This window comes from Falco biarmicus, chromosome 3 (genome assembly GCF_023638135.1).
Source record: "Falco biarmicus isolate bFalBia1 chromosome 3, bFalBia1.pri, whole genome shotgun sequence".
NCBI classification, from domain to species: domain Eukaryota; kingdom Metazoa; phylum Chordata; class Aves; order Falconiformes; family Falconidae; genus Falco; species Falco biarmicus.
Window position 1 is genome coordinate 14,151,602 of NC_079290.1, and position 27,882 is coordinate 14,179,483.

At 61.9% G+C, this 27,882-nt stretch overlaps 2 protein-coding genes across 19 annotated transcripts in view; both read left to right on the plus strand.

The window, feature by feature from the left end:
- Positions 1-12,237, plus strand: part of PLEC (plectin) — a 62,584-nt gene extending 50,347 nt beyond the window's left edge. For 16 of the 17 annotated variants that reach the window (XM_056333089.1, XM_056333100.1, XM_056333101.1 and 13 more), the window contains 3 exons: positions 45-143; positions 1,710-5,090; positions 5,902-12,237. In XM_056333089.1, coding sequence (XP_056189064.1) covers positions 45-143; positions 1,710-5,090; positions 5,902-12,237 — 9,816 coding nt within the window. The remainder of the gene's footprint in view (positions 1-44; positions 144-1,709; positions 5,091-5,901) is intronic. The other variant, XM_056333102.1, reaches the window with a different exon arrangement.
- A 423-nt stretch (positions 12,238-12,660) lies between these two features.
- Positions 12,661-27,882, plus strand: part of LOC130146682 (microtubule-actin cross-linking factor 1, isoforms 6/7-like) — a 36,364-nt gene continuing 21,142 nt past the window's right edge. Inside the window, exons 1-4 of one of the 2 annotated variants that reach the window (XM_056333104.1) lie at positions 12,661-12,900; positions 13,568-13,708; positions 23,673-23,752; positions 24,554-24,683. In XM_056333104.1, the coding sequence (XP_056189079.1) occupies positions 12,661-12,900; positions 13,568-13,708; positions 23,673-23,752; positions 24,554-24,683 (591 nt within the window). Of the gene's footprint in view, positions 12,901-13,567; positions 13,709-23,672; positions 23,753-24,553; positions 24,684-27,882 lie in introns of those variants that run through there. The other variant, XM_056333103.1, reaches the window with a different exon arrangement.

Here is a 27,882-nt window from a genome sequence, read left to right on the forward strand (position 1 = left end):
CATGGGTGTGCTTCCCTCCTGCTAACCCCTGCTGTCTGCCGCAGTATGTGGACTTGCGGACGCGGTACAGCGAGCTGACCACACTCACAAGCCAATACATCAAGTTCATCACCGAGACGTTGCGGCGGCTGGAGGAGGAGGAGGTAGGGGAGCGGCGTGTGGGCACGTGGGGTGGCATGAGTCCGGCTGCATTCTCTTTCTTGCATAACAACGGGGAACATGGTTCATGATTACTGCCGGCCCCCCATCACTAACGCTGGCCCGCGGCCTCTAACCCTGCTCTGATCTGGGCTCCTCGGCACTGAAGCCACTGGCTCTGGGTACAGCAGGTCTTTGAGCTGAGAGGGCTGGCCGGGGCAGCATGCAGAGCCAGCTCCAGGCACCACCGGGCTCTGGTGTGACTGGTGGTAGTAGGCACTTCCCAGATACACGTAGTGCAGTCAGCATCTGCCTTCCGCATGAAAGCTGTGCTCGGGCGCCGCGGGACCGGAGCCCTCGGGTGTTCTGTCTTGGTAACCTTTCTAACTCTTGGTTTCTGCCCTTGGAAGTCGAGCCGCTTTGCCAGTGCTTTGTCTTGGGGGATGTTTGTGTTGGTGGGGATCTAATGGAGGGTAAAAAACCAGGATGACTCTGGCATCCCTGCACCAGGTACTCACTCTGCGCATGTCCCCTTCCCCACGGCACCCCTCCGCCTCACCTCATGGCTGCCAGCAGCCTGCGCGCCCCTCCTGCCTGCTGCACCCCTGCCCTTTGGAGATCTACTCACCCCCATGCTCGTCGCCCTTCTCTGCTTCTGTTCCTGGGCCCTTGCTGCAGGGCCTGGGGTGGTGCGAGGGGACCCAGCCCCACAGCACAGGGGTCCGGCTCACCTGCACATGCACTGCCTGTGCCTAGGCACTGCACGGAGTGTATGCCTGCCTTGCTTGTGGTGCATGCAGCGCAGAGTGCTCTGTGGCATGGCCCCAAGCCACGCACAAGCCACATCAGCCCTTCAGCAGACATCTGGCTGGCTGGCTTGCCTGGAGGAGGCCCAGTGTGTGGGGGATTCAGACCAGGTGGGGCCGCACGGGCCGGAGCTTGGATTGCTCTCCACGTCGTTGAGGCTTTCCTGGCAGGGAAGGCTCTGCTGGCACCTCTCTCACACCCGCTCCCCTCTGTCCTGCTGACCTCCTGCTCCAGCCAGGTCTCTCTTTTTCCCAAGGTGGTGGCTCTCTGTGCTGGCCCTTCTCGCATGGGGAGCCCCGGCAAGCATGAGAGGAGGCTCCCCTCTGCGGGGGGCCAGGGCAGGGCTCTCCCCAGGCAGCACTGGGCATGGTGGTGGTGTGCAAGCTGCTCGGGTTCGTCTCCATCGCTTCGGGCTTTGCTCGCGCTCCATTCCTTGTCTGTGGTACGTGGGCCATCCTGCTTTCCACGCTGCTGTTCTCAGTCCTGTCTCCCGTCCGCCCGCGCTGTGCTAAGTGAGACACAGTAGTCGTGTGTCCCGTCTGCCATACGTCTTCTGGAAGCTGGCGTCACCGCCTCCAGCTCATGGGGAGGCCCAGGGACACGAAGCCATTCCATGCGCATCCTCCACCCCTCTGCCCTGGACCGTCCAGTCTCTCGGTGGTGCGTGGTTGTGGCTGGCATTGGCACCATGGCTTGGTCGCATCCCTTGTGATTTCTCTCTCTCTCCCCTCTCTTGTTTTCTCTGCACCTTCTTTCCCCTCCAGAAAGCCGCCGAGAAGCTGAAGGAGGAGGAGAGGAAGCGGCTGGCGGAGGTGGAGGCCCAGCTGGAGAAGCAGCGGCAGCTGGCTGAGGCCCACGCCAAAGCCAAGGCGCAGGCGGAGGCAGAGGCGCGGGAGCTGCAGCTCCGCATGCAGGAGGAGGTCACCCGGCGGGAGGTGGTGGCTGTGGATGCCGAGCAGCAGAAGCAGAACATCCAGCAGGAGCTGATGCAGCTGCGGCAGAACTCCGACCACCAGATCAAGTCCAAGGTCAAGCTGATTGAGGAGGCCGAGTACAACCGCAAGAAGGTGGAGGAGGAGATCCGCGTCATCCGCCTCCAGCTGGAGAACACCGAGAAGCAGCGGGCGAGCGCTGAGACGGAGCTGCAGGAGCTGCGGGCACGTGCTGAGGATGCTGAGCGGCAGAAAAGGCAGGCGCAGGAGGAGGCTGAGCGCCTGCGCCGGCAGGTGAAGGAAGAGAGTCAGAAGAAACGGGAGGCAGAGGAGGAGCTGAAGCGCAAGGTGCAGGCTGAGCGGGACGCAGCACGGGAGAAGCAGAAGGCAGTGGCAGACCTGGAGAAACTGCGGCTGCAGGCAGAGGAGGCTGAGCGGCGGATGCGGCAGGCGGAGGTGGAGAAGGAGCGGCAGATTCAGGTGGCCCAGGAGGTGGCCCAGCGGAGCGCTGAGGCTGAGCTGCAGAGCAAACGGCTGTCCTTTGCTGAGAAGACAGCACAGCTGGAGCTGTCTCTGCAGCAGGAGCACATCACGGTGACCCATCTGCAGGAGGAGGCTGAGCGGCTGAAGAAGCAGCAGCTGGAGGCCGAGCAGTTGCGGGAGGAGGCTGAGAAGGAGCTGGAGCACTGGCGGCAGAAGGCCAATGAGGCACTGCGGCTGCGGCTGCAGGCAGAGGAGGTGGCCCACAAGAAGGCGCTGGCACAGGAGGAGGCTGAAAAGCAGAAGGAGGATGCAGAGCGGGAGGCCCGCAAGCGTGCCAAGGCAGAGGAGTCAGCCCTGCGGCAGAAGGAGCTGGCAGAGGAGGAGCTGGAGAAGCAGCGGGAGCTGGCGGAGGGCACAGCCCAGCAGAAGCTGGCGGCAGAGCAGGAGCTGATCCGGCTGAAGGCGGAGATGGAGAATGGTGAGCAGCAGCGCCTGCTCCTGGAGGAGGAGCTCTTCCGGCTGAAGAAGGAGGTGAGCGAAGCCATCCAGAAGAGGAAGGAGGTGGAGGAGGAGCTGGCCAAGCTACGGGCCGAGATGGAGATCCTGCTGGAGAGCAAGGCCAAGACAGAGGAGGAATCGCGCTCCACCAGCGAGAAGTCTAAGCAGCGGCTGGAGGCCGAGGCCAGCAAGCTGCGGGAGCTGGCCGAGGAGGCTGCCCGGCTGCGGGCCCTCTCTGAGGAGGCCAAGAGGCAGCGGCAGCTGGCAGAGGACGAGGCTGGCCGGCAGCGGGCTGAGGCTGAGCGCATCCTGAAGGAGAAGCTGGCGGCCATCAACGAGGCCTCACGGCTGAAGGCAGAGGCGGAAATCGCCCTGAAGGAAAAGGAGGCAGAGAATGAGCGTCTGCGGCGGCTGGCGGAAGATGAGGCCTACCAGCGGAAGCTGCTGGAGGAGCAGGCTGCCCAGCACAAGCAGGACATTGAGGAGAAGATTGCCCTGCTGAAGCGCTCCTCAGAGAACGAGCTGGAGCGGCAGAAAAACCTGGTGGAGGACACACTGCGGCAGCGGCGCCAGGTGGAGGAGGAGATCCGTGCCCTAAAGGCCAGCTTCGAGAAGGCCTCAGCAGGCAAGACTGACCTGGAGCGGGAGCTGAGCCGCATCCGTGGGGAGGCAGAGGAGGTGCAGCGCAGCCGGGAGCAGGCTGAGCGGGAGGCTGAGCGGCAGCGTGCGCTGGCACTGGAGGAGGAGGGCCGCCGGCGGGAGGCGGAGGAGAAGGTGCAGGCTATCCTGGCAGCTGAGGAGGAGGCCGGGCGGCAGCGGCGGCTGGCCCTGGAGGAGGTAGAGCGACTGAAGGCCATGGTGGAAGAGGCCAGGCGGCAGAAGGAGCTGGCAGAGAAGGAATCAGAACGGCAGATCCAGCTGGCACGGGAGGCAGCACAGAAGCGGATCGCAGCGGAGGAGAAGGCCCACCTGGCCGCTGTGCAGCAGAAGGAGCAAGAGCTGCTGCAGACACGGCAGCAGGAGCAGAGTCTCCTGGACCGGTTGCGGGAGGAGGCTGAGCGGGCCAGGCGGGCGGCAGAGGAGGCTGAATTTGCGCGCAGCAAGGCTGAGCAGGATGCCAGCCTCTCTCGGCAGCGGGTGGAGGAGGCCGAGCGGCTGAAGCAGCGGGCGGAGGAGGAGGCACAGGCTAAGGCGCAGGCGCAGGCGGACGCGGAGAAGCTGCGGAAGGAGGCTGAGCTGGAGGCGGCGAAGCGAGCACAGGCGGAGCAGGCAGCCCTGCGGCAGAAGCAGCTGGCAGATGCTGAGATGGAGAAGCACAAGAAGTTTGCTGAGCAGACGCTGCGGCAGAAGGCACAGGTGGAGCAGGAACTGACCAAGGTGAAGCTGCAGCTGGATGAGACTGACCACCAGAAGGGCATTCTGGATGAGGAGCTGCAGCGGCTGAAGGAGGAGGTGACAGATGCTGTCCGGCAGAAGGCCCAGGTGGAGGAGGAGCTCTTCAAGGTCCGGGTACAGATGGAGGAGCTGGCGAAGCTGAAAAGCCGGATTGAGGAGGAGAACAAGGCGTTGATCCTCAAAGACAAGGACAACACACAGAAGTTCCTGGCGGAGGAGGCTGAGAAGATGAAGCAAGTGGCAGAGGAGGTCGCCCGGCTCAGTGTGGAGGCCCAGGAGGCTGCCCGCATGCGGAAGCTGGCTGAGGACGACCTGGCACAGCAGCGGGCACTGGCGGAGAAGATGCTGAAGGAGAAGATGCAGGCGGTGCAGGAGGCCACACGGCTGAAAGCTGAAGCGGAAATGCTGCAAAAGCAGAAGGACCTGGCGCAGGAACACGCCAAGCGGCTGCAGGAGGACAAGGAGCAGATGCAGCAGCGCCTGGCTGAGGAGACTGAGGGTTTCCAGAAAACCCTGGAGGCTGAGCGTCGGCGGCAGCTGGAGATCACAGCTGAGGCTGAGCGCCTCAAACTGCACGTGGCGGAGATGAGCATGGCCCAGGCCAAGGCTGAGGAGGAAGCCAAGCGGTTCAAGAAGCAGGCAGAGGAGATCAGTGAAAGGCTGCATGAGACTGAGCTGGCCACGCAGGAGAAGATGACACTGGTGCACACTCTGGAGATCCAGCGGCAGCAGAGCGACCAGGATGCGGAGAAGCTGCGGAGGGCCATTGCCGACTTGGAGCAGGAGAAAGAGAAGCTGAAGCAGGAGGCGGCATTGCTGCAGCAGAAGGCGGAGGAGGTACTGGGTCCCCCTTAGCGGTGGTGGTATGCAGGGAGGCCCTCCCTCTCCCCAGCCACCTCGCCCTGTGTCCTGGGACAGCAGGTGCATGGGTGGCCGGCCAGGGTCTGGGAGCCATGCTGGCCGGTCTCCAAGGACCGTCACTGTAGCACAGGCATGCAGCCTCTGCCCCTGGAGCTGCACCCTGCTCTTGGTGGGCGCAGAGCTGGCTGTTGGCACCATCCAGGAGGTGGAGGCATCACTGAGTCTCCCACCCCAGTGTCTGTCTCCCCCTGCTGGGGTCACAGTGAGTGGCCACTTGTGGGGAAGGACCCCCACGTGGGGGTCAGGGGTGTGAGCAGAGCCAACATCAGGTGCAGTGAGGCAAACCCTGCAGTGGGGTGTTGGAGCAGGACCTCCCACCCCCTGCCCTCTCTTGCTGCCGGCACCTCCTGCTGTGTAGGGTGATCCCCACCACCCATGCCATTTATTTGGCCCTGTGGCACATCCTGCTGTATTTCGTTTCCTTATACAGGAGCCGTCCCCAGCTCCCAACCTTGGTGCCAGGCGGGGGTCCCTGGCCCCCACAGAAGAGCTTGTGTCTTTTCCCTGCTCATTCCCCCCACGTGTTGTTTGCTGTGGCTCCCTAACCCCAGCTCCCTTAACTCTTTATCTGACACAGCAGAGCGGTTGGGTGACTCTGCAGCCCTGCCAGCCCAGTGCCAGCCCTGCTGCCTGTCCTCCTGCCCCAGCCTGCCCCTGCAGTCCCACCAGCCCTGCCCTCGTGGGCATACAGTGCCTTCTGACCATGCTGTTCTCTTTTCCACCCCAGATGCAGGTGGCCCAGGAGGCACAGCTCCGTCAGGAGACACAGCTCCTCCAGCAGACCTTCCTGACAGAGAAGGATGCCCTGTTGCAGAAGGAGAGGTTCATCGAGGAGGAGAAAATGAAGCTGGAGAAGCTCTTCAAAGATGAGGTGAACAAAGCCCAGAACCTGAAGGCGGAGCAGGAGCGTCAGCAGAAGGAGATGGAGCAGGAGAAGCAGCAGCTGAAAGCCATGCTGGACGAAGCCAAGAAACATCAGAAAGAAGCAGAGGAAAACGTCCGGCACAAGCAGGAGGAGCTGCAGCAGCTGGAGAAACAGCGACAGCAGCAGGAGAAACTCCTGGAGGAGGAGAACAAGAAGCTTAGGGAGAGGCTTGAGCAGATGCAGGAGGAATACAAGGCTGCCCTGGCCCAGACACGAGAGATCATGATCCAGACAGATGACCTGCCCGAGGAGGCCACGGTTACAGCAACGCAGCTGCTGGATATCAAAGCTGTGCCCAATGGCAGAGATGCAGTGGATGGCTTAGCACAGAATGGGGAGCCAGAGTTTGCGTTTGATGGCATCCGTCAGAAGGTATCTGCAGAGAAGTTGGCTGATGCTGGCATTTTGAGCAAGGAGAGCTTAGACAAGTTGGTGAAGGGTGTTGTGAGTGTTGGCGAGCTCTCACAGCGGGAAGACATCAAGAAGTACCTGCAGGGCAACAGCAGCATTGCTGGTTTGCTAATCAAACCCACCAATCAAAAGATGAGCATCTATGAAGCCATGAAGAAGAAGCTGCTCAGCCCAGGCACTGCGCTAGTTCTCCTGGAAGCGCAGGCTGCCTCCGGCTTCATAATTGACCCTGTGCGAAATGTGAGGCTCTCGGTGAATGAGGCGGTGAGAGAGGGCGTGATTGGGCCAGAACTGCACAATAAGATGCTGTCTGCTGAACGGGCAGTAACTGGCTACAAGGATCCTTACACGGGCGACAAGATCTCCCTCTTCCAGGCCATGAAGAAGGAGCTCATTGTCAAGGAGCACGGCATTCGCCTGCTTGAGGCCCAGATTGCCACTGGTGGCATCATCGACCCCGTGCACAGCCACCGCCTGCCTGTAGAAGCTGCCTACAAGCGGGGCTACTTCAACGAGGAGATCAACCAGGTCCTCTCTGACCCCAGCGATGATACCAAGGGCTTCTTTGACCCCAACACACAGGAGAACCTCACCTACTTGCAGCTCATGGAGCGGTGCGTGACTGACCCAGACACAGGGCTGTGTCTCCTGCCACTCACTGACCAGGCAGCTAAAACAAGAGAGCTGGTCTACACCGACAAAGAAGCTAAGGATGTCTTTAAGAAGGCCACGGTGACAGCACCGTTTGGCAAGTTCCAAGGGAAGACAGTGACCATCTGGGAGATCATCAACTCTGAATACTTCACTGAGGACCAAAGGCGCGACCTGATCCAGCAGTACAGGACTGGCAAGATCACAGTGGAGAAGATCATTAAGATCATCATCACAGTTGTGGAGGAAAGCGAGAAAAAGAGCCAGATGTGCTTTGAGGGCCTCCGGGCCCCTGTGCCTGCTGCTGAGCTGCTGGAAAGCAAAATCATCAACAAGGACCTCTACAACCAGCTGCATCAGGGCAAGAAGTCTGTGAAGGATGTGGCGGAGATGGAGTCTGTGCGGCAGTACCTGAAGGGCACGGATGCCATTGCTGGTGTCCTAGTGGAGTCCACTGGCCAGAAGCTCACCTTCTATGACGCCCTGAAGAGAAACCTGCTGAAGCCAGAGATTGCCCTGTCCCTGCTGGAAGCACAGGCTGCTACCGGCTTCATCATCGACCCTGTGAGAAACAAGCTGTTCTCTGTTGATGAGGCAGTGAAGGCTGAGGTGGTGGGGCCAGAGTTTCATGAGAAGCTGCTGTCTGCAGAGAAGGCAGTGACTGGCTACAAGGATCCCTATACAGGCCAGACGGTTTCCCTCTTCCAAGCACTCAGGAAGGGCCTCATCCCCAGCGATACAGGGGTTCGTCTGCTGGACGTCCAGCTTGCCACTGGAGGCATCATCGATCCTGTGAACAGCCACCGGCTCCCACTCGAGGTCGCCTACAAGCGGGGCTACTTTGATCCAGAGATAAATGAGGCTCTGACTGAGTTCCGAGATGATGCCAAGGCTTTCTATTGTCCCAACACCCAAGAGCACCTCACCTATGCCCAGCTGCAGAATAAGTGCCACCGTGACAAGCAGACGGGCTTCTGCCTGCTGCCCCTGTCAGACAAAGCCATCCAGTCGCAGCAGGAGGAGGTCTACACAGACAGCCAGGCGAAGGAGTGCTTTGACAAGGCGACTGTAGAGGTCCCAGTAGGCAGCATGAAGGGCCAGACAATGACCATCTGGGAGCTGATCCACTCCGAGTACTTCACGGAGGAGCACAGGCGGGAGCTCCTCCGACAGTACAAGACCGGGAAGGTGACCATCGAGAAGATCATCAAGATCGTGATCACCATCATTGAGGAGGCAGAGACCAAAAAGCAGGAGAAGCTGACCTTCAGTGGTCTCCGGGCACCTGTACCTGCCAGTGAGCTGGTGGAGTCCCGCATCATCAGCAAAGCCCAGTATGAGCAGCTGAAGGAAGGCAAGAAATCAGTGAAGGAACTCTCTGAGACAGATGCGGTGAGGCAATTCCTGCATGGCAGTGACTGCATTGCTGGCGTCTATGTGGAGGCAACCAAGGAGAAGCTGAACATCTACGAGGCCATGAAGAGGAACCTGCTGAGGCCCAGCACTGCTGTGGTCCTCCTGGAGGCCCAGGCGGCGACCGGGTTCTTGATTGACCCTGTGAAGAACCGGAAACTGTATGTCAATGAGGCGGTGAAGGCTGGTGTCGTTGGGCCTGAACTGCATGAGAAGCTGCTGTCTGCCGAGAAGGCTGTCACTGGATACAAGGACCCTTACTCGGGCAATACCATCTCCCTCTTCCAGGCCATGAAGAAAGGACTTATTGTCAAGGAGCACGGCATCCGCCTGCTCGAGGCCCAGATTGCTACTGGTGGCATCATTGACCCTGTCAATAGCCACCGTCTCCCCGTGGAGGTGGCCTACAAGCGGGGCTATTTTGATGAGGAAATGAATCGAACCCTCTCTGACCCCACTGATGACACCAAGGGCTTCTTCGACCCCAACACCCATGAGAACCTCACCTACAAGCAGCTGAAGGAGAAGTGCATTGAGGATCCTGAGACGGGCCTGTATCTGCTGCCTCTGCGGGAGCCTGAGAAGCCTGCAGTGGTGGAGACGACCCAGGTGTACACAGAGGCAGAGACACGGAAGGTGTTTGAGGAGACACAGGTGGACATCCCCGTGGGCAGCAGGGCAGGCTCCTCCATGTCGCTGTGGGAGATCATGCACTCAGACCTGCTGCCTGAGGAGCAGCGGAAGCAGCTCATGGAGGAGTTCCAGTCAGGCCGTGTGTCCAAGGAGCGTATGATCATCATCATTATTGAGATCATTGAGAAGACTGAGATCATCCGGCAGCAGAATCTTACATCCTATGACTATGTCCGGCGCCGCATCACAGCTGAGGACCTTTATGAGGCCAAGATCATCTCTCTAGACATCTACAACCTGCTGAAGCAGGGCTCCAAAACCTTCCGGGAGCTCCTGGATGTGGAAACTGTCTGGAAGTACCTCTATGGGTCGGGCTGTGTGGCTGGCATCTACATCCCCTCTTCCAAGCAGAAGCTCAGTATCTACCAGGCACTGAAGAAGGGGCTGATCAACTCTGAGGTGGCCCGCTCCCTCCTAGAGGCCCAGGCTGCCACCGGTTTCATGATTGACCCCACAAAGAATGAGATGCTGACTGTTGATGAAGCGGTCAGGAAAGGTGTGGTGGGGCCTGAAATCCATGACCGGCTCCTGTCCGCAGAGAGGGCCGTGACTGGTTACAGAGACCCATACAGTGAACAGAAGATTTCTATCTTCCAGGCCATGAAGAAAGACCTCATTCCTAGCGAAGAGGCCCTAAAGCTCCTGGATGCCCAGATAGCCACTGGTGGCATCATTGACCCGCACCTGGGCTTCCATCTGCCCCTGGAGGTCGCTTATCAGCGGGGCTTCATCAATAAGGACACATATGACATGCTGTCTGAGCCCAGCGAGGTGCGAAGCTATGTGGACCCCTCCACGGAGGAGAAGCTCAGCTACACACAGCTCCTGAAACGGTGCCGAAAGGATGAGAACACTGGGCTCCTCCTGCTCCCACTCTGTGACACAAGGAAGCTCACCTTCCGGGGGCTGCGGAAGCAGATCACGGTGGAGGAGCTGGTTCGTTCACAGGTGATGGACGAAGCCACTGCCCAGCGCCTCCAGGAGGGCCTCACTTCCATCGAAGAGGTCTCTAAGAACCTGAAGAAGTTCCTGGAGGGCACCAGCTGCATTGCTGGTGTCTTTGTGGACTCCACAAAGGAGCGGCTGTCTGTGTACCAGGCCATGAAGAAGGGTATCATCAGGCCAGGCACCGCATTTGAGCTCCTGGAGGCACAGGCAGCCACAGGGTACGTGATTGACCCCATCAAGGGCCTCAAACTGACAGTGGAGGAAGCTGTGCGGATGGGCATTGTGGGTCCTGAGTTCAAGGACAAGTTGCTCTCCGCTGAGAGAGCGGTCACTGGCTACCGGGATCCCTACTCTGGCAAGCTCATCTCCCTATTCCAGGCCATGAAGAAGGGTCTGATCCTGAAGGACCATGGGATCCGCCTGCTTGAGGCCCAGATTGCTACAGGAGGTATAATTGATCCTGAGGAAAGCCACCGCCTCCCTGTGGAGATTGCCTACAAGAGGGGCCTCTTTGACGAGGAGATGAATGAGATCCTGCTGGATCCCAGCGATGACACCAAGGGCTTCTTCGACCCCAACACGGAGGAGAACCTCACCTACCTGCAGCTCATGGAGCGATGCATCACTGACCCAGAGACCGGCCTCTGCCTCCTGCCCCTGAAGGAGAAGAAGCGGGAGAGGAAGACCTCTTCCAAGTCCTCCGTCCGCAAGCGCAGGGTGGTGATTGTTGACCCAGAGACAGGCAAGGAGATGTCCGTGTACGAAGCCTATCGCAAGGGCCTCATCGACCACCAGACCTACCTGGAGCTGTCAGAACAGGAATGCGAGTGGGAGGAGATCACCACCTCCTCCTCTGACGGTGTGGTGAAGTCGATGATCATTGACAGGCGCTCGGGACGCCAGTATGACATTGATGATGCTATCAGCAAGGGCCTGATTGACCAGTCAGCCCTGGACCAGTACCGCTCAGGCACCCTTTCCATCACCGAGTTCGCAGACATGCTCTCTGGCAACATGAGCGGCTTCCGGTCACGGTCATCCTCTGTGGGATCATCCTCCTCCTACACCGTCAGCCCAGCCCCAACGCGAACGCAGATATCCATGTGGAGCGACCCAACTGAGGAGACTGGGCCAGTGGCAGGCATCCTGGACACGGACACTCTGGAGAAGGTGTCCATCACAGAGGCGATGCGCCGCAACCTCGTGGACAACATCACGGGGCAGAGGCTGCTGGAAGCCCAGGCATGCACTGGGGGCATCATTGACCCCAACACCGGGGATAAGTGCTCCGTTGCTGATGCAGTGAACAAGGGTCTGGTTGACAAGATCATGGTGGACCGCATCAACCTGGCACAGAAGGCCTTCTATGGCTTTGAGGACCCGCGGACCAAGACGAAGATGTCGGCAGCCCAGGCCCTGAAGAAGGGCTGGCTGTACTACGAGGCCGGGCAGCGCTTCCTGGAGGTGCAGTACCTGACGGGGGGCCTGATCGAGCCCGATGTTGAGGGCCGTGTCTCCTTGGATGAGGCTCTGCAGAAAGGCACTATCGACACACGCACAGCCCAGAAGCTGCGGGATGTGAACACCTACTCCAAGTATCTCACCTGCCCCAAAACCAAGCTCAAGATCTCCTACAAGGACGCAATGGACCGCAGCATGATCGAGGATGGGACTGGCCTGCGGCTGCTGGAGGCTTCCTCCCAGTCGAGCAAGGGCTACTACAGCCCCTACAATGTCAGCAGTGCTGGCTCCACCTCTGGCTCACGGTCAGGCTCCCGGACTGGGTCCCGGTCGGGCTCCAGGCGAGGTAGCTTCGACGCCACCGGTTCTGGCTTCTCCATGACCTTCTCTTCCTCCTCCTACTCTTCCTCGAGTTTTGGGCGCAGATACGCCATGGGTCCCCAGAGTGCCGTGGAGGTGGCTGCCCTCACCCTTGCCTTGTCCCTCGCAAGCAGTCGCTGTGGGCAGGAGGCGAGCAGGGAGCACCTCGGGCTGTGTGGGCCCCTGCTCCGCGTGGCGTGAAACCTGCCGGCCCCTGCCCGAGGAACCCACCGCCTCGCCTGCTCCGCATGTGGCAACGCTGCTGGCTAATCACTAGTATTTTTTTTAATTTTTAAACTCCATTTTTCTTCCAAAGCAGTGCCTAAAGTTTAACCAAAAAGACTAGACTAATATATTAATATATACAATTGTTCTGACAGTATTTGTATATTAAGAGATGAGAGAGAAAACACACTACCCTCCCAGATCTGCTGCCCCGGGAGCCTGCTGCTGTTCCTGTCCTCTGCAGAGCCGGTCCCACTTAGCTGCTCGGACATGGCTAGGCAGAGCCAGAAAACAGGAAAACAGTTCAGTCTTTTTGATCTAACCACTTAGTGACTCTTTTGTAATTAACCCTACCGGCTTCATCCCCTGCACCCCAAAGGAGGAGAGGACCCTGTTCCCATGGTGCACCACAGCCGGCATGCTGGCAGGACAGAGGAGGACACCGTGGGCTCCCCGCTGCTCGGTGCCGGACAGCCAGACACTCTGCACCGGCCCCAGAACTGTTGCCTGGACCCCTTCCACCCACCCTCAGCATGGCAAGGAGGGGGCTCTGCACCCTGGCTCCCAAGCTGCCCCAACTCCCCAGCTTGGCCTCCTGGCACAACCCCACCACCGCACCGCGGAGCCGGTGCCCCGACCGTAAGTGCGCGCTGATGCTGCCCGGTGCTTCCGCGCCATGCGGAGGGACCTGCCTCCGCTCCGCCGCTTCGCCCACCGAGGGGCTTTGCTGCGTGTCCACTGCCACCTCCGCCAGCCCGCCCGCCTGCTCGCTGGGACACACCAGCCATGCTTGGCTCTCCCTGCCCACGTGGCTCGTGTCGCAGCCAGCCGGCGGCCGCACCTGCTGCTGCCTGCCTGTCTGTCTGCCTGTCTGTCTGTCTGTCTGTCTCTCCGTGTATCTGGGAAGTGCTCCGCACAAGGTTGATTTCTTAACACTCATGTAGCTTAACGAATTGACAGGCCTTCACCAGAGCCCGTGCCTGAGCTCAGCAGAGCCCTGCGCTGCCAAAATCAGCCTGGCTCCGTGCGCGGTTCCTGCGCCCAGACCCCAGCCACTGCCTGGCCATGCGTCCCTCCACCTTGCCACGGGGGTTCTCCAGACCTTCTTGAGGGGTGCGGAGGCCATGGGACCCTCTGAGCACAGGGTGGGTCATGGGACGCTGAAGCAGCCTGGTGTGCTCTTGTGTTAGAAAAGAGGCGGATCTCTGTAAAGCCGGACTCTTCTTTTCTTCCTCGTGGTAACTCCTTTCCTCTTGGTTTTCCTCCCCTTCCCTTCACCCGCAATAACGCACTCTCTCTCTGGCAGACATCTTTTTCCAGTCCCACCAAAGAAGTCCCCTTGCCGCTGGGTGAGTTCCTTAGCTGGGTCTCCGATGTCAGCAAGTCGTGGATGGGCTTGAGGGGAGCCCGGGACGCGGCAGCTCCTCGGCCGTGCTCACCAGCACAGGTAATGCCAACCTTTCCAGTCTCACTCTTTGGAGCCGGGGTTCCCTGCCGTTCCCTGCCGGGGCTGGCGGGGCTGGTGCTGGGGCTTTGGCTGGGTACTGCGCTCTCCCAGCGGTGACGCTGAGATGTCCAGTGGGGGTATCGTTTTCCTCCCATGTGCAGTTTGGGCTACACTTGCCCATGGTGAAGGCTTTTCAGCCACGGCTGCACCCAGCTGCTCCGGCTGCGGGAGGGCTGGCCCTGGTTAGGAGTTGTGGCTCGCCGAGGCAGCGTGGGGGTGAGCAGGCTGGTGCAGGGCGGGTGCGCAGTGCTGCCGGCTGGGCTCAATGGCTTCATCTCATGGACCAGTCTCCCTGTCTCATCCCATCTTTTCTGTTCGCTTTGTTTTAGTGTTGCTGGATGTCCATCCCAACTCCCCTCACCGCTGCCACGGAGCCCGTACCCCCGTCCCGGGGCAAGTGGGACCGCATTTGAGGACACTGGGACGTGCTCCCTCTCCCTTTGCACTTGCCAGAGTCCCCGGGCAGAAACTGGGGGCCACGCTGCCTGGGTGTGGGGGCTGCCCTGCAGCACCGGAGCCCCCCCACCAGCAGCGGGGTGCCCTGGCCCACCCGCTGCCCCTGCCCCCTGGCAGCACACAGCCCCCCGTCCCCCTGCCACGCCACACTCCACCAGGGCCCCGGTCAGGGGCTGAAGCAATAAGTGATGCAGCGGAGGGGCCGTGCCGGCTCGGGCTGTTGGCGCCAAAGCCCCCACAATTGTCCTGGCTGACCCGGTCCCCCCGAGAGGCACCCGTGCGGTCGCCTGGCCCTCCCCTTGCCCCGTGCCAGCATGCCTGAGGTGCACCCCCTCCTTCCCAGGGAGAGCCGCCTGGCACAGTGCCATGGCTCGCCCACGGATCTCCACAGCACCTCTCCTCTTTTCTGCCTGCTCTCATTTGCCACGTGTAAAATGAGTCATGTTATTCCTCAGCATTCGTTATTATTATTCTCATTATCCAGTTTTGCTTTTGCATGACATGCTAATGTGGGCAACTGTACTGTAGCCCAGCCTGAGCCAGGGCTCCCGCTCCGTCGGGGCCCTGTGCTCCCCTGATTTCCCAGTCATTTCTCATCAGGGCAGCAGGGGCTGATCGATAATCCAAAAGCATCTCTTTTTGGGGGCAAAACACTAAAACCTGACTTGTATATACCGTGAAGTGTTTGTAAAACATGCAGTATGGACCCATGGCTCTCCCCAGCGAGGTCAGTAAAAGAGATCCTATGAAACCAGCCGGCAGCTCCGCGTGGTCTGTTCGCCCTCGCTGCTCCCCACCGGTGGCCATGCCCCGGCCTCGCCACTGTAGGTGCAGGCTAGGGGCTGCCAGTCACCTCCCACGCCTCCGTGCCACGGGCCGTGCTGTCCAGGCCGTGTGCCGCTGCGGGTCATGGTGGAGCATGCTGGGGCGCTGGAGGTCTGACCAGCTCCTGGTGCAAGCACTGCACCATTGTGCTGGCCTCATGCGCTGCTGTGCCTGGGCATCCCCCCAGCCCTGTGCTGCTGAGCACGGAGCAGGGCTGTGGGGTTGTCACCGGGACTGTCCCCAGAGCTGCCCAGCTGCCCTGGATGGGCAGTGGTGTGTGTGGGTGTAGCGGGGCTGGGGTCTCTCCTGTGCTGGGAGGCTGCAGCCTCATGCTGGTGGGTCCCCAGTTTTGGGGACAGGGAGCAGCAGCAAGCAGGCACTGCTGGTGGTGTGGAGGCTTCTGAAGCTGTGTCCTTTGCACAGGGACTGATCCATCCCTCTGGCAGCCGGGCTCCGGGCTTGCTGTCCGCCAGGGCGCTCATATGCTGTGCCAACATGTGCTGCTGCTGGGCTGGGGCTGTACCTGCGGGTGCCTCTGCACGGAGCGGGCAGTGCGCCGCGGGCACTCCCTTAGCCTGGCAGTGCTGGAGCCGTTGTGGCTGGGATGATGGTGAGGGAGAAGGGCAAGCTGGTCGGGCAGCCAGCTGGTGGCGGCCCCAGCGGGGTTTGTTAGGGGCAGCCTGGGAAAACCTGGGAGACGTCAGCACAGACGCCCACGCAGAGGTTCACTGGCGCTGGCTTGGACGGCTCAAGGAGCCTTTTCCAGTGCTGTGAGCCACGTGCCACTGCTCTGTCCAGGTTGGGACTCCCTGAGCCAGGAGGCTCGTCCTGTGGCAGTGCCTCCCACCAGGCACCATGCCGGGAGCACCGGAGCTGCGTGGGACCTCGCGGGACCCGTGCAATGTCTTGAGGCCAGTGGGAGTCTGCCTGGGAGCAGCGGGACTGTGCTGGGAGCAGCTGAGTGTGTCGGCACCTGGGTAGGGAGCCCAGGCTGGCCGGGACAGATGGCAGCAGCTTGGGAGCACGTTAATTGCATTGTGTGTCTGCAATTAGCAGTGGCGTCCCTCCCTGCTGGCCAGCCTGCAGCAGGACGTGGCCGTTGGACACAGCTGGGGTGGAGGGGTTGTGGGGGACGTACATCCCCTGTGCTGGGATGGACAGGCTGCTGTGACTCGGGATGGCTCCATGGGGCGACAGTGAGGATGGCTCCCTGGGGAGGGCACAGGCAGCCCAGGTCTGTGCTCCACCTCAGATAACTCCCTGATCCCACCCTCCAACTTCTTGATCCCCCCTCAAGGTTGGACACTTCCCACAAGCCTCATAAGATCCCTGAGACCCCTCTGCATCCAGGGCTAAACCCCATGGTCCTGGCTAGAAGCCCCCCACCTACCCACATCTGTGGGGTCCAGCTCCCTTTCCCCGGGTGCGAATCCCCCCAGTTCTTGAACGAATCCCTGGGGACCAGCACCTGTTTGCTGGAGGGGACCCCCCTCCCCACACACCCCTCAGCTGTGTGCCCACCTTGGCCCCAGCATGGGGACCCTCCCCGGCCTGGCGGGGTGCCGGGTGAGCCAGGCTCATGCTGAGCAGGAACTGCTCCACCCGCAGGGGCAATGGGTGAGCTGGGGATGGTGGCATTCCACCGTGGTGGCTGGAAAAGGGGCACAGGAGGGTGAGGTGGAGAGGGACACGCCGTGCATCCAGGCTGGCTGCTCCCCGCTGCCTGCTGGGCATGTGGGGCCACCAGCGGCCTGGTGTCGTGGGGCCAGCCGTGGGGTGAGCTGTGTGGTACATGGGGACAGTCTGTCCTCCCACCTAGCATGATGTTCCTCATCCATCTCCAGGCATCCCTCACCTCCAGCTGTCTCACACTGCTCCACGTCACCTTCCTGATCCCCTGGGACCCCCCAGTTCCCTCCCAAAGCCCCTTCCCATGGGCAGCATCTGCCTCCCATGCGCTCACCCTAGAGCCGCCTGGCTTCCCATGGGCAATGGCAGTAATGGTGTGGAACCAACAAGCAGCATCTGGCAGGGCTCAGCATCAGCCAGGCATGGCACAGGCAGCGTGACGGCAAGTGGCAGTGCCAGGACAGTGGCAAGTGGGGCATTTGCCCTGGGGCTGGCAGTGGCTTCGCTGCTTGCTGGTCCTCAAAGCAGTCACAGGCCGAATCACACAGCACAGCACCGCCGATGGCTCAGGGAGAAGAAATGCGCCATGTAGGGAAAACAGCCCCCACTCCCCATGCTGCCATACCTCTGGGTGGTGGGAGGGCTGGTCACAAGGGCAGCTGGAGTCTGTGGGGCAGAATGCAGCTGATGCTCCAGGTCTGCCACACCGGGGTGGTTGGGTGAGCAGGGTCTGGGGCAGAGCAGTGGCAGCGGCTGGCAGCGCTGACCTGTCCCGTCACTCCTTCCGAGTCGATGTGGCGGAGAAGGCCTGTGTCTGTCACCCTGCTGGCTTTGGCACAGCTGGCTGAGGCTGAGTGCCGTGTGAGGAACGACGGGGGTCGGTGACCAGGCAAGAGGGAGCAGCAGCTCAGCCGTGAGCAGTGTCGGCAGCCATGAAGCTGCACTGCACACCAGCAGCGATCTAGTGGGCATGTAATTGGGCCAAGCTAATTGTGAGGGATAACTCTATTATATTCCCGTTTTTACCGCACTGCAGCTTAGCTTGCCCCTCTGATGCATGGGCCAGAGTTCTCCCCTTTCAGGCCCTGCAATCTAAACTGTCACGCAGCGTTAAAACCGCGGGGCGGTGGCAGGCGAAGCGCTGAATGGCGCGCTGGCGTGGCTGTCAGGCAGCCCTGGAAGGGCTCCCTCGCCCCTGGAGCAGCCACCCGGTGCTCACTGGTGTCCACAAATAGCCTATCTGGCGGGACTGGTGGGATACTTGCCGGGTGGATGCACCACATGGTGCTCCCAGGTGTGCCGTGGCCAAGCCAGGCTGTGCCCGGGCACCCTGCAGGCCATGGCCCTGCTGTGAGGCTGGTTCTCACACCCCAAGTGCGTGGGTGCTTGCCCATCACTGCCTGAACGGTAGCACTGTCAGCTGTACTGCCCTGTCCTGCAGTAGCCGCCTCTGACCGTGGCCTGGCACATGGGACCTGTGGCTGCTGTCACAAGCAGAGCCGCAGCAGCCAGCTCGGCCCTGCTGGCACACACCAGCTGCCAGCTCCGCGTGCCTGCCGCCCCGGGCACTGCTGGCTCCAGCCCGCAGTGTGCCGCTCTGGGAACTCTCTGTACAGCTTACCCAGCAGCCACAAAGCTGGACCGGCCTCTCCCACGCCCCCCCTCACTGGGGCACTAAACCTTTCTTTAGGGAGATCAGCTGCCTAGGGGACAAGTGCAGGGACCTGAGATCCCTGCAGTGCACAGAGCCCATTCACTGCAGGCGGGGTCCCTGCCTCTCCCCAGCAAAATCCCGACATGCACTGGCCAAGGGCAAGCACTGCCTCGCAGTAATGTGCCTGCGTTTCTCTGTGCCGTCAAGGAGCACAGCGTGGTCTGTGCCAGGGGCTGGTGCCAGCTGGGCTGGTGAATCCACCCCTGTCCTTGCTGCAGGTCCTGGAGTGGTGGCGCTGCTTGCTGGGGAGCCTGGCCCAGGGCTGCAGCCATTGCGTTGCCCATCCCACCGGGCACCGGGCAGCTCTGCAGGTAGCGGTGCTGCTGGGCACATGGCCAGGGTGCCCACGGTGGGGATAGCGATGGTGCTGAGCAACCTCGGGGTGCTCTGAGATGTGCAGCCGCCAGTGGGACCGTGTGGGCAGTGTGGTGTGGGGACCTGTGCCTCCCTCCTGAGGCACCGCGTTGCTGCTGTCAGGCAGCTGCAAATCCATTTGTTCCGGCTGTCATGTCCCAGGGTGTAACTGGCTGGCGCTGCCCACTGTGCCTGGTGGCTGTCCCGGGCCGGCAGCTGAGCTGGGGCTGGGGGCTGCTCCAGATCTGACGTGCTGGGGCAGGAGGCAGCTGTGGGGAGCCTCATGGCTGTTGCCATTGCCAGCACAGGCAGCACCAAGCATGTGGGCATCCCTGAACTGGTTTGGGGTTTGCTGCTTCTCGTTGTCTGGTGTCTCTTGGCATGTCCCCAGGACTCAGGTGGCCAGTCCTGCCTGTGCAGGTGTGATGCCGTGCTGTGTCTGGGACAGGCTGGCAGCAATAGCTGGGGTTCCATCCCCACCAGCCTGGGCTGGGTTTTGGGCTCTGTTGCTGAAAGACCATTGCCCACTGCAGACGCTGTGGTCATCAGGCCTCCCTGTGCCATTGTCCACCACCCAGCTGTGGCAGCATCCTCCAGCTCCCCGGCAGCACGGGTTCCCTGTGCCCAAGCTCCAGCAGCAGGGCTGGTGCCATGCACTGCAGGCATTGTAGTCCTGCCCTGGGGTGAGGGCTCACCTGTGGGGCACACGGGACCGGTGGTGTGGGGCAGGAGTGCTGCAGAACCACAGCAAGTGATTGCACCGGTCTGCACCAGAGCTGCCACGACCTCTCATGCCTCAGTGCCCCCCACCGCACCACCCTGCTCCCTCCCCTGGACACTCGCCTGTCCCCAGGGGAGGAGGGAGCTGAGCCACAGCCTTTGGCTTGGCCAGCCGGCGAGGGGCACCAGTGCCAGCTCCAGGGGTGAGCAGCCACAGCTGCAGTGTACGTGGGGCTGCGGGACCCCACTGCAGCATATGGCATCGTGCACGCAGGGTCTGCAGTGAATGCACATGCCCGGGAGCATCTCTGATGCCCTGCTGGCACTTCAGCTAATGAGAGGCTGCTACACTCCCTTCCTAGCACTGTGGAATATGGTCCTTTTCCTGTATTTACTCAGGTTTTGGGGGGTGAACAAACATCCGTCTCTTCCTGACCATGTTCTTGGTGAGCATCCCCCTGCGTCTGGAAGACATAATCCCTGGGGAGCTCATTGCTTCTTGCAGCCCCTTTCGCAGGCGCTTTGGTTTAGCTCTGAACTCTGCAGCCAAGGACAAACTTTGCCTTTTCCCCACGACCTCATTTGCCCCGTGCCCCGGTTTGCCCTGTGACTTGCTGCCCTGCACACCCAGCACCAGGTCTTGCTCCCACCCTGGGAACCTGGCTTGTGCCTACGGGAGGCAAAGTGTTGCCAGGATGTGACCTCACATCACCTTTGCATCCCAGAGGGGTCTTGTCCTGTCCTGTTGTGCATCCCCAGGGCCCTGACTATGTTTGGTAGGACCTGCCACTACCATGAGCCCAAGAGATGCAAATTTACTGGGGCCAGATGCTGCAGCTCTTGTGGTTGCAGCTGGCATAAAGCAAATTGCTCGGTTACACCGGCAGAAGGAGCCGTAATGGTGTGCTGCAGCCCGCACCCTGAACCCTGCAGCCGTGAGGAGGCTCCTGCAGCTGTGACCCGCATGCCAGCACAGATGGGCACAGCACGGCAGCTCTCGGTGCACAGCCACGCCTGACCTAGGTGGGCTGCAGGAGCAGGTACCAGGCACCAGCCTGGCTCTGCTTCCCCTCTTCTCAGCAATTTGCTGCTTTTTCTGGCATGGTTTCTGACCAAAGCCCTGCCTGCTGCTCCTCCTCAGCAGCTGCATCGGTAACCGCTTCCTCCCAGTGACCCCCAGCCTCATCCAGCCCCATTTTCTGCCATGTACCCGGCTGTGATGCTCAGCTGTGTTACCGGTGCCTTGTACAGGGCTGCTGCCATTGCTTCTGCATCGAATCAGTTTTATTTCCCTTTTATCAAGCCCACGGTCCTCAGCTGTTTCCCCTTGCAGGCAGAGCCTGCGAACATCATGGCACATGGTCAACCTATCCTTGATCAGGTCTTGTGGTCATCACCATCTTCATGGCACCACCGTAACCTGTGTTCAAGCTTTGCCTCCTGCTCCCGCCGCCTTTCTGGCAGCGCCCACACTCTCGTTCCCACACCTCAGCAGCCGCCCTCGCTGCGCCCCAGCTAAAATGAACCAGGGGTCCTGAGCACCAGGCTCCCTTGCTCCTCTGATGAAAGCCTCGGAGCTGGCTGCATCTCCCCTTCCTCCTTCCCCTCCCTGGGCATGCTTCTGCAGCTCTTCATGCTGGATGCAGTCCCTCGCCGCAGGCTGGAGCTTGTCCCAGACCCTGCTGTTCGCTGTGGCATATGCATTGCTTGCTCTGGCCTCCTCCAGCCTCTCCAGGGCTCTGGCCGCTGGCACTGTGCGCTTTCCCATTTCCCTCCATGGGATTCCCAGTGGCATCTGCAGCATTACAGGCTGCTCCCCCTCGTTATGCTCAGCCAGGTGACCTGGCAAGGCATTAGCAGGGCTAATGACAGGTTAATTGCAGGGCTCTTAGGACTGTGTAGGAGTGTGGGCATCTCCCTCAGCCTTTGGGTACAGGCATGGTGTGATCCCTCCTGCAAACCCAGCTTCCCAGTTGGGGCATGGAGCAGCCACTGGCATCTTCTTCCTCCCCCTGTCTTCGTGCCTGTGCGAGCAGCGTTGCTCCTAGGCTCGTTTTCACGTAGCATCTCCTTCCACTTGTTGCAGCAACGCAGCTGAGCTAACAGCACCAGAGCTGGGAACAGCTGCAGGCTCTGCACAAGGTGTGCAGGCTCTGAGCTTGCCAACAGCTTGGACGGCTGGTCACAGCCAGAGGAGATCTTGGGGATGTCTCCAGGGGTTCCTGGGCTGGCAGAACTCAGGCAGATGCCTCTTGCCACAGGGCGGTGATCTGCAGCAAGGGAAGGGCTCGTAGGGATGGTAACGTGTTATCATTCTTACCACGGTGGCCATGCCATCCCAGTCCTTCTGACACTGGCACAGAAGCAAAGGAGGTTTCCGCTGGGAAGACCCTGGTCCCTGTGGGAGCTGGTGGGGAGGGAGGCAGGGGGCAGCCACCTGCATCTCCCTGGGCCAGGCTGCAGCCTGAGGTGCATTTCGGGGGGAGGGGCATGCAGCTCAGAGGATGCCATGAGGGGCTGCTCCTTGACCCCACCAGCCCCACACAGCCCATGCCCTGGCCAGACCCTTCTGAGGTGCCCCAGCCAAGCTCTGCCAGTGTCCCAGCCTGGAGCAAGTCCAGCCCCACCGCTGGTGCCCGAGGGTGGCAGACTGCACTGTACCTGCAGGCTCTTGGCAAAGCATGCCGAATGGCCTTGCCACACCGTGCTCCCCACAGGGCCCTGTTAACATAGCCCCTTTTTTGCCTCGGCACGTGCTGGAGTGGGTAGTATGTTGCACGTGGACACGCATGCCCAGAAACACGTGCTGTCTGCATGGGACCACGTGTGCTGCTGGCATGCAACTGGGTGCCACAGGCTGCGTGGGCTGCTCCGAGACGCTGCCTGCTGTGGTTCGAGGGGCACTGCCCAGCCCCATGCCTTTTCTTCTTGTCCAAGGTGCTGTTGCTCCGTGCCTCCACAGTGGGCTGGCTTTGCCTTCTGGGGTGCTCCGAGGGCATGCAGGGTGCTCAAGGCAGGTTTGGGTTCAACTCATAATGCTGGAAAAGCCGCAAGATCAGGATGATCCCCTCCCACTGCCCCTGCCTGCCTAAGCTCTGCTACCTCCAGCACATAGTGCCTGCCCCCAGCGAAGGCACCCGCTGTGCTGGGGCAGAGGGGCCTGATCCTCGAAGAGGGTCCCCCGTGGAGAGTCGGCCAAGTCACGACAATCACACCAATAAATGACGTGCTCCCTTTATTAAACAAACAGGTCATATTTATAACTTAAACCGACCGCTCACCTGACTTTACACACAGGTGATTGGATAAAAGTCTCTGGGCCACGTGGGGGTCCGTGTCGCTGATCGGTGAGCATGCTGCAGGTGCCTTATCAGAGTGTGCTGATGAGAGTGCGTTAATTTCACGGTTCCCAGGACTTGCTCTGCACCTGGCTTCTTCTTTGTGCATAGCTTGTTTTCCTTCTCTTTCCTTCTCCCACTGCTTGTTCCCAGGACAATTTAAAACTGCTCTGCAGCTTCAACTAACAGGCCTGGGTTGTCCAACCCAGACAATGGTAACATATGTCCTCGGTCCTTTAAAAATCCCTCTACAGATCCTGTGCATGGGGCTAGGGAAATGGAGTGGTTGTGGGGTCAGTGGAAATATGAGGCAGGCAAGCGGTGCAGCCCCTGGCCGGGTTGGGAAGAGCCGTGGGTCAGTTTGCCATGGCTTGGTTTGGGCTCAGCCAGGCGCTGGACCATGGGCTCTGCAGTGTGTGGCCTTACGAGGGACAGATGTAGGGACACCAGGGACCAGCAACCAGAACAAGCTGAAGGGGCTGGAAGGTGTAGCTGGCAGCAAGTGAGATCTGGGAGCAATCCCAGGCGAAAAAGGGTCAGGAAATTCAGGAGAGCTGCAGGAATCACTGTGTCGAGTGGTGCTCGTCCCAGCAGAGGAGACAGAGATGAGCAGAGCCGAAACCCACAGGTACTGGCAATGGTTGGTGGGCCAGTGCCACAAGGCTGGAGCAGAGGATGGAGGTCGGGTGTCCCGGCCAGGGGTGCTCTGTCCTGCCTGGTGAGGATGGGCCAGCAGCTGCCCCTCTGTGGGGATGGCAGTCCCTGGGGGGGGACACAGCAACACCCCCAGACATCTGCACTGGTGTGCTGGCGGGGTGGCGGAGCTGCCAAATCCCCACACCCTGTCCCTCTCCTGCTCTCCTTGCAGAAGCGCTGTGCTGCAGATGACACCAGTCTCTCTGGACAGAGTGTGGAGGAGTCGTCGCAGGATGGGGAAGAGATAGAGAGGTACGGGCAGTGCTGGTCACAGCGGGGTGTGCCAGGGCTCCTTGTCAGGGCAGGCCAGGGCTGGGGTCTGCATGTGTGCGTTTGGAAATCTGCACTATGAGGAGGGGAACTGGGCCAAATCCTGCACAGCCCCGGGGGGTCTGGGCCAGCTGCTGTGGGATGGGGAGGGTGCAGGTACATCCCCCACGTGGCGAGCAGGGATGGGACCAGGCGCAGCTGTGAGCGCTGGGTGCTGGGCGCTGGGTTTATCTTGCCAATGACACGGACATGAGGAGAGGTACTGCCTGCAAACCTGGCCGAGGCACCCTTGAGGGGCGTCCCCTGCCGAGGGGCATGTGGGGCTGGGGGTGGCTCGGGGATGCCTGCCCGGTGGCATGTAGGCAAGGCAGGGGAGGTATGGCTGAGCCAGCACTGGCCCCACCAGTGGGATGGTGTGCAAGGCTGGTTACGGGAAACCTGCGAGGTTGTCCAGGGTCTCCTGGGAGCGGAGCTGCAGAGCTGCCTTCCCTGGCATCTGCGGTGGTCATCGGTCAGCTGCATGGGGTGCTGAGTGGGGTCACCTCTGTGGTCCTTATGTCCCCTGGTCCGCAGACTCCTAGAGCCATCCTCTCCCTGGAGCAGCACAGGGGAGAGGTGGGCGCTGTGGGCAGAGAGATGCTGGCAGCCTGGGCATCATTTCATCCCTCTCCCATGCAAGAGCAGCCAAGGGGGTCCCAGGCAGAGATGCCCGTGGCAGAGGTGGGCAGGGCAGGTGGCAGCCGTGCAGCCCAGCAGCCCGGTGTGTCCCTGCTGTCTCCCCAGAGCGTGGCAGCAGGGCGAATGGATGGAGCGGAGGCTGGAAGTGCACGAGCAGCTGCTGGCCCTGCGGCACTGGCTGGATGCGGTGGAGAAGAGGTTGCCCACCCTGCCGGAGCCTGGCCATGCCCTGCAGGTAATGGGTTCACCCCCAGGTGCATGGCAGCTGGCAGAACCGCTCAGAGCCAGGCAGGACCCAGGCCACGTCTCCACCAAGGCTGGTGAGGTCTTGGTCCCTGAAAGGGATGATGGTGTTGGGCCATGGCCAGCTGGGAGGCCCTGTGGCACAGCCCTGCAGATCTGCTGGTGACACGTGAGCCAGGCAGGGTCCCCTGTTCCCGGTTGCTGCTCCCCAGCCTGACAGTGCTCGCCCAGTCACGCCTCCGTCCCCACCAACGGCACCATCGGCTGCTGTGGGCTTGGAGCCTGCTGTACCTGGGGTCCTGCTGGTACTGGTGGCATCGCTGCCTAGGTGCCCTGCTGGTGCCACGGCCACCTTCCACTCCAGCTCAGCCGTGTCCCACCGCACTGCTGCCCAGTTGGCATGTGCAGCTGTGCACAGGGTATGTGCAGCCATGCAAGGTGCATGCAGCCATGTCCCCCTGCTTAGGCAAGGGGTGTGCAGCCATGCACAAGGCATGTGCAGCCATGCACCGGGTGTGTGCAGCCGTACAAGGTGTGTGCAGCCGTGTCACCCTGCCCAGGCAAAGTGTGTGCAGCCATGCTCAGGGCCATGCAGCCATGTAAGATGTGTGTAGCTGTGCGAGGGCTGCCCCCTGCCCGGACACGTGCAGAGGCGTCCCTGCTGCCCAGACCCCTCTGCTTGCTGCCCACCCACCTGCCTGCAACCGGCAGAGCACTGGCGTGTCCTTCCCCCAGCCTCGGGCCAGCACAGGCCACCAGCTCCCACCACCCCATCTACGCTAAGCCACGGCGGGAGCACCCGTGGTGGGGGCTGCCCTAGCCGGCCCCCTCCTCGCCGCCCTGCAAACAGTCCCTCGCCGGCTCCTTTTGTTCCGGGCCTGGCCAGCACACGGGCTCCCTCCACACACATGACAGCACAAACTGAAAGGGCCATTCATCGCGGCCTCGGCGCAGACAAAGCCGAGGCCGAGGAGAAACCCACCCCACTCCCGGGATCTGAGGCTACGGATTCCAGCCGACTGCTCTCGCCCGGTGCCCCGCACTGGGCTCCCTCTGCCTGGGGCGCCCGTGCCTACCCCAAGCCCGGTACCTGGGGCTGTGGAGCGTGCCAGGCGAGCTGCCGGCAGGCGCACAGGGCAGGAGGCAGCCAGTTGCTCTGCTGAGGGAGTCAGCTTGTTGCCCCCCTGCCCAGTCCCTGCCACGTGGGGTCCCAGATAGGTGCTGTGGGGCACCCAGGGTGCTTTGCCAGCATGGTGGCTGAACCCAGGGGTCCCAAGGCTGGTGCCTGCTTGCCGTGTGGCAGCAGGGAGGAGCGTGGTAGCTGCACTGCTGGAGGGGGTGGCTGCTCCAGGGGGCTCAGGGTGGCAGGCAAGGGCAGCAGCCCCCCAGGTCAAGCCCGCTGGTGCTCAGTGGAGCAGCATGTTCCCCAGCACACTGGCACTGGCACCTGATGATGCTCAGCACCATCAGTGAGGGCTAGGTCCCACCTGCTTGGCCCCTGGGTCAGTTGGGGATGCCCAGAACCCCCTGAGGGAGCTGGTGCCTGGGCAGGGCACCCACGCACAGATCCAGCGCTAGGTGCTGAGCTCCCAGCTGTGGGCATTGGGAAGGTGCCAGAGCGGAGCGGTGAAGATGGTGCAGTGCCATAGGAGAGCCTGGGATATGCTAATTCCCTGCAGTATCTCCAGCAGCAGAGCAGACAAAGCCCCCGGCCCCTCCGCCTGCTGCTTTCAGGAGACCCCAAGGGAGCCCCATCCATCAGTGCAGCGCGACACTCCTTGCAGCGGCCCCTGGGCTCCCCGGGGCCCGGTGAGGGGCACCCACTCCTTTGTGCAGGGCAGGACCCCCCACCCTAGAGGGCCTCTCTTGCTGGCTGTGGGGCCACTGTGTCAGAGCTGGGTCCAGGCAGGCTGAGGATGGGGCTCACACCACATACCCTGCGAGCAGGAGCAGACCCCCCCCCGCCGGCACCTCTGGCAGCCCCTTGCCCACCCCCCTCAGGCTCTCCCACACTCAGGGCAGGGGCAGAATGGGGTCCCTGAGCTCAGGCCTGGGGGACCCTGGCTTGCGGGGTGTGGTGGGCAGTAGCATCTCTCAGCCCTGTCCAGCCGCCGTGTCCCTGCCATGTCCCACCGAGCCTGGCTGAGGACACCCAGCACCTGCAAGAGCTCTGGGGAGCAGGGCTGTGCCCCCTCTGCGGCCGCAGCAGCCTGCTGAGACTCTGGCTGGCAGCACCAGGACTGGAGGGGCTGGAGCCAGGTGGGGGGCCAGACACAACAATATGCCCCGGAGGGGTGCAACCCCAGAGCCAGAGGGGCTGGGCTGCCGTGGGGCTGTGCCTCCGTGGTGCTGTGCCTCCATGGGGCTGTGCCACCGTGGGGCTGTGCCTCCGTGGGGCTGTGCCACCATGGGTCTGTGCCACTGTGGTGCTGTGCTACTGTGGGACTGTGCCTCTGTGGTGCTGTGCCTCCGTGGGGCTGTGCCACCGTGGGGCTGTGCCACTGTGGTGCTGTGCTGCCATGGGGCTGCAGGTGCAGACACGCCGGGGATGCAGTGGGTGCACAGGTCCGGGGCAGCACAGCTCGGTGCGGGAGCAGGTGCCGTTGGCAGTGGCGGTGCCAGTGCTGGTGCGGGAGCAGGTGCCGGTGCTGGTGCTGGTGCCGGTGCCGGTGCGGGAGCAGGTGCCGGTGGCAGCGGCGGTGCCGGTGCCGGTGCCAGTGGCGGTGCGGGAGCAGGTGCCGGTGGCGGTGCCGGTGCGGGAGCAGGTGCGGCGGTGGCCGGTGAGGGGGGGCCGGGCGGCGCGGGGTGGGCGGTGGGAACCGCGCTGCTCCCCTCCCCCTGCCCGGGATGGCTGCGAGTCCCCGGGGGTTTCCCCGGTAACGGCGCCGTTCGGCGCGCAAAGAGTTAACGCGGGCGGCCGCATTGTGCCAGCGGGGGGTGCGGCGGGGTCACCGAGCCGAGCCGAGCCGTGTCGGGGCAGTGCCGAGCCGAGCCGAGCCGAGCCGAGCCGTGCCGTGCCGTGCCGCAGGGTCCCGCCCGGTGCCGCCCCGTCCCCCGGGCGCAGTGCACAAAGGCGGCGGCGGGGCCGGGGCGGGGGATGCCCGGGCGGCGGTAACGGGGAGAGGCGGGGGGGGGCCCAAGCCCCGAGCCCCGAGCCCCGCTCCGCTCCGCCGGCTTGTCCCCCGCCATGG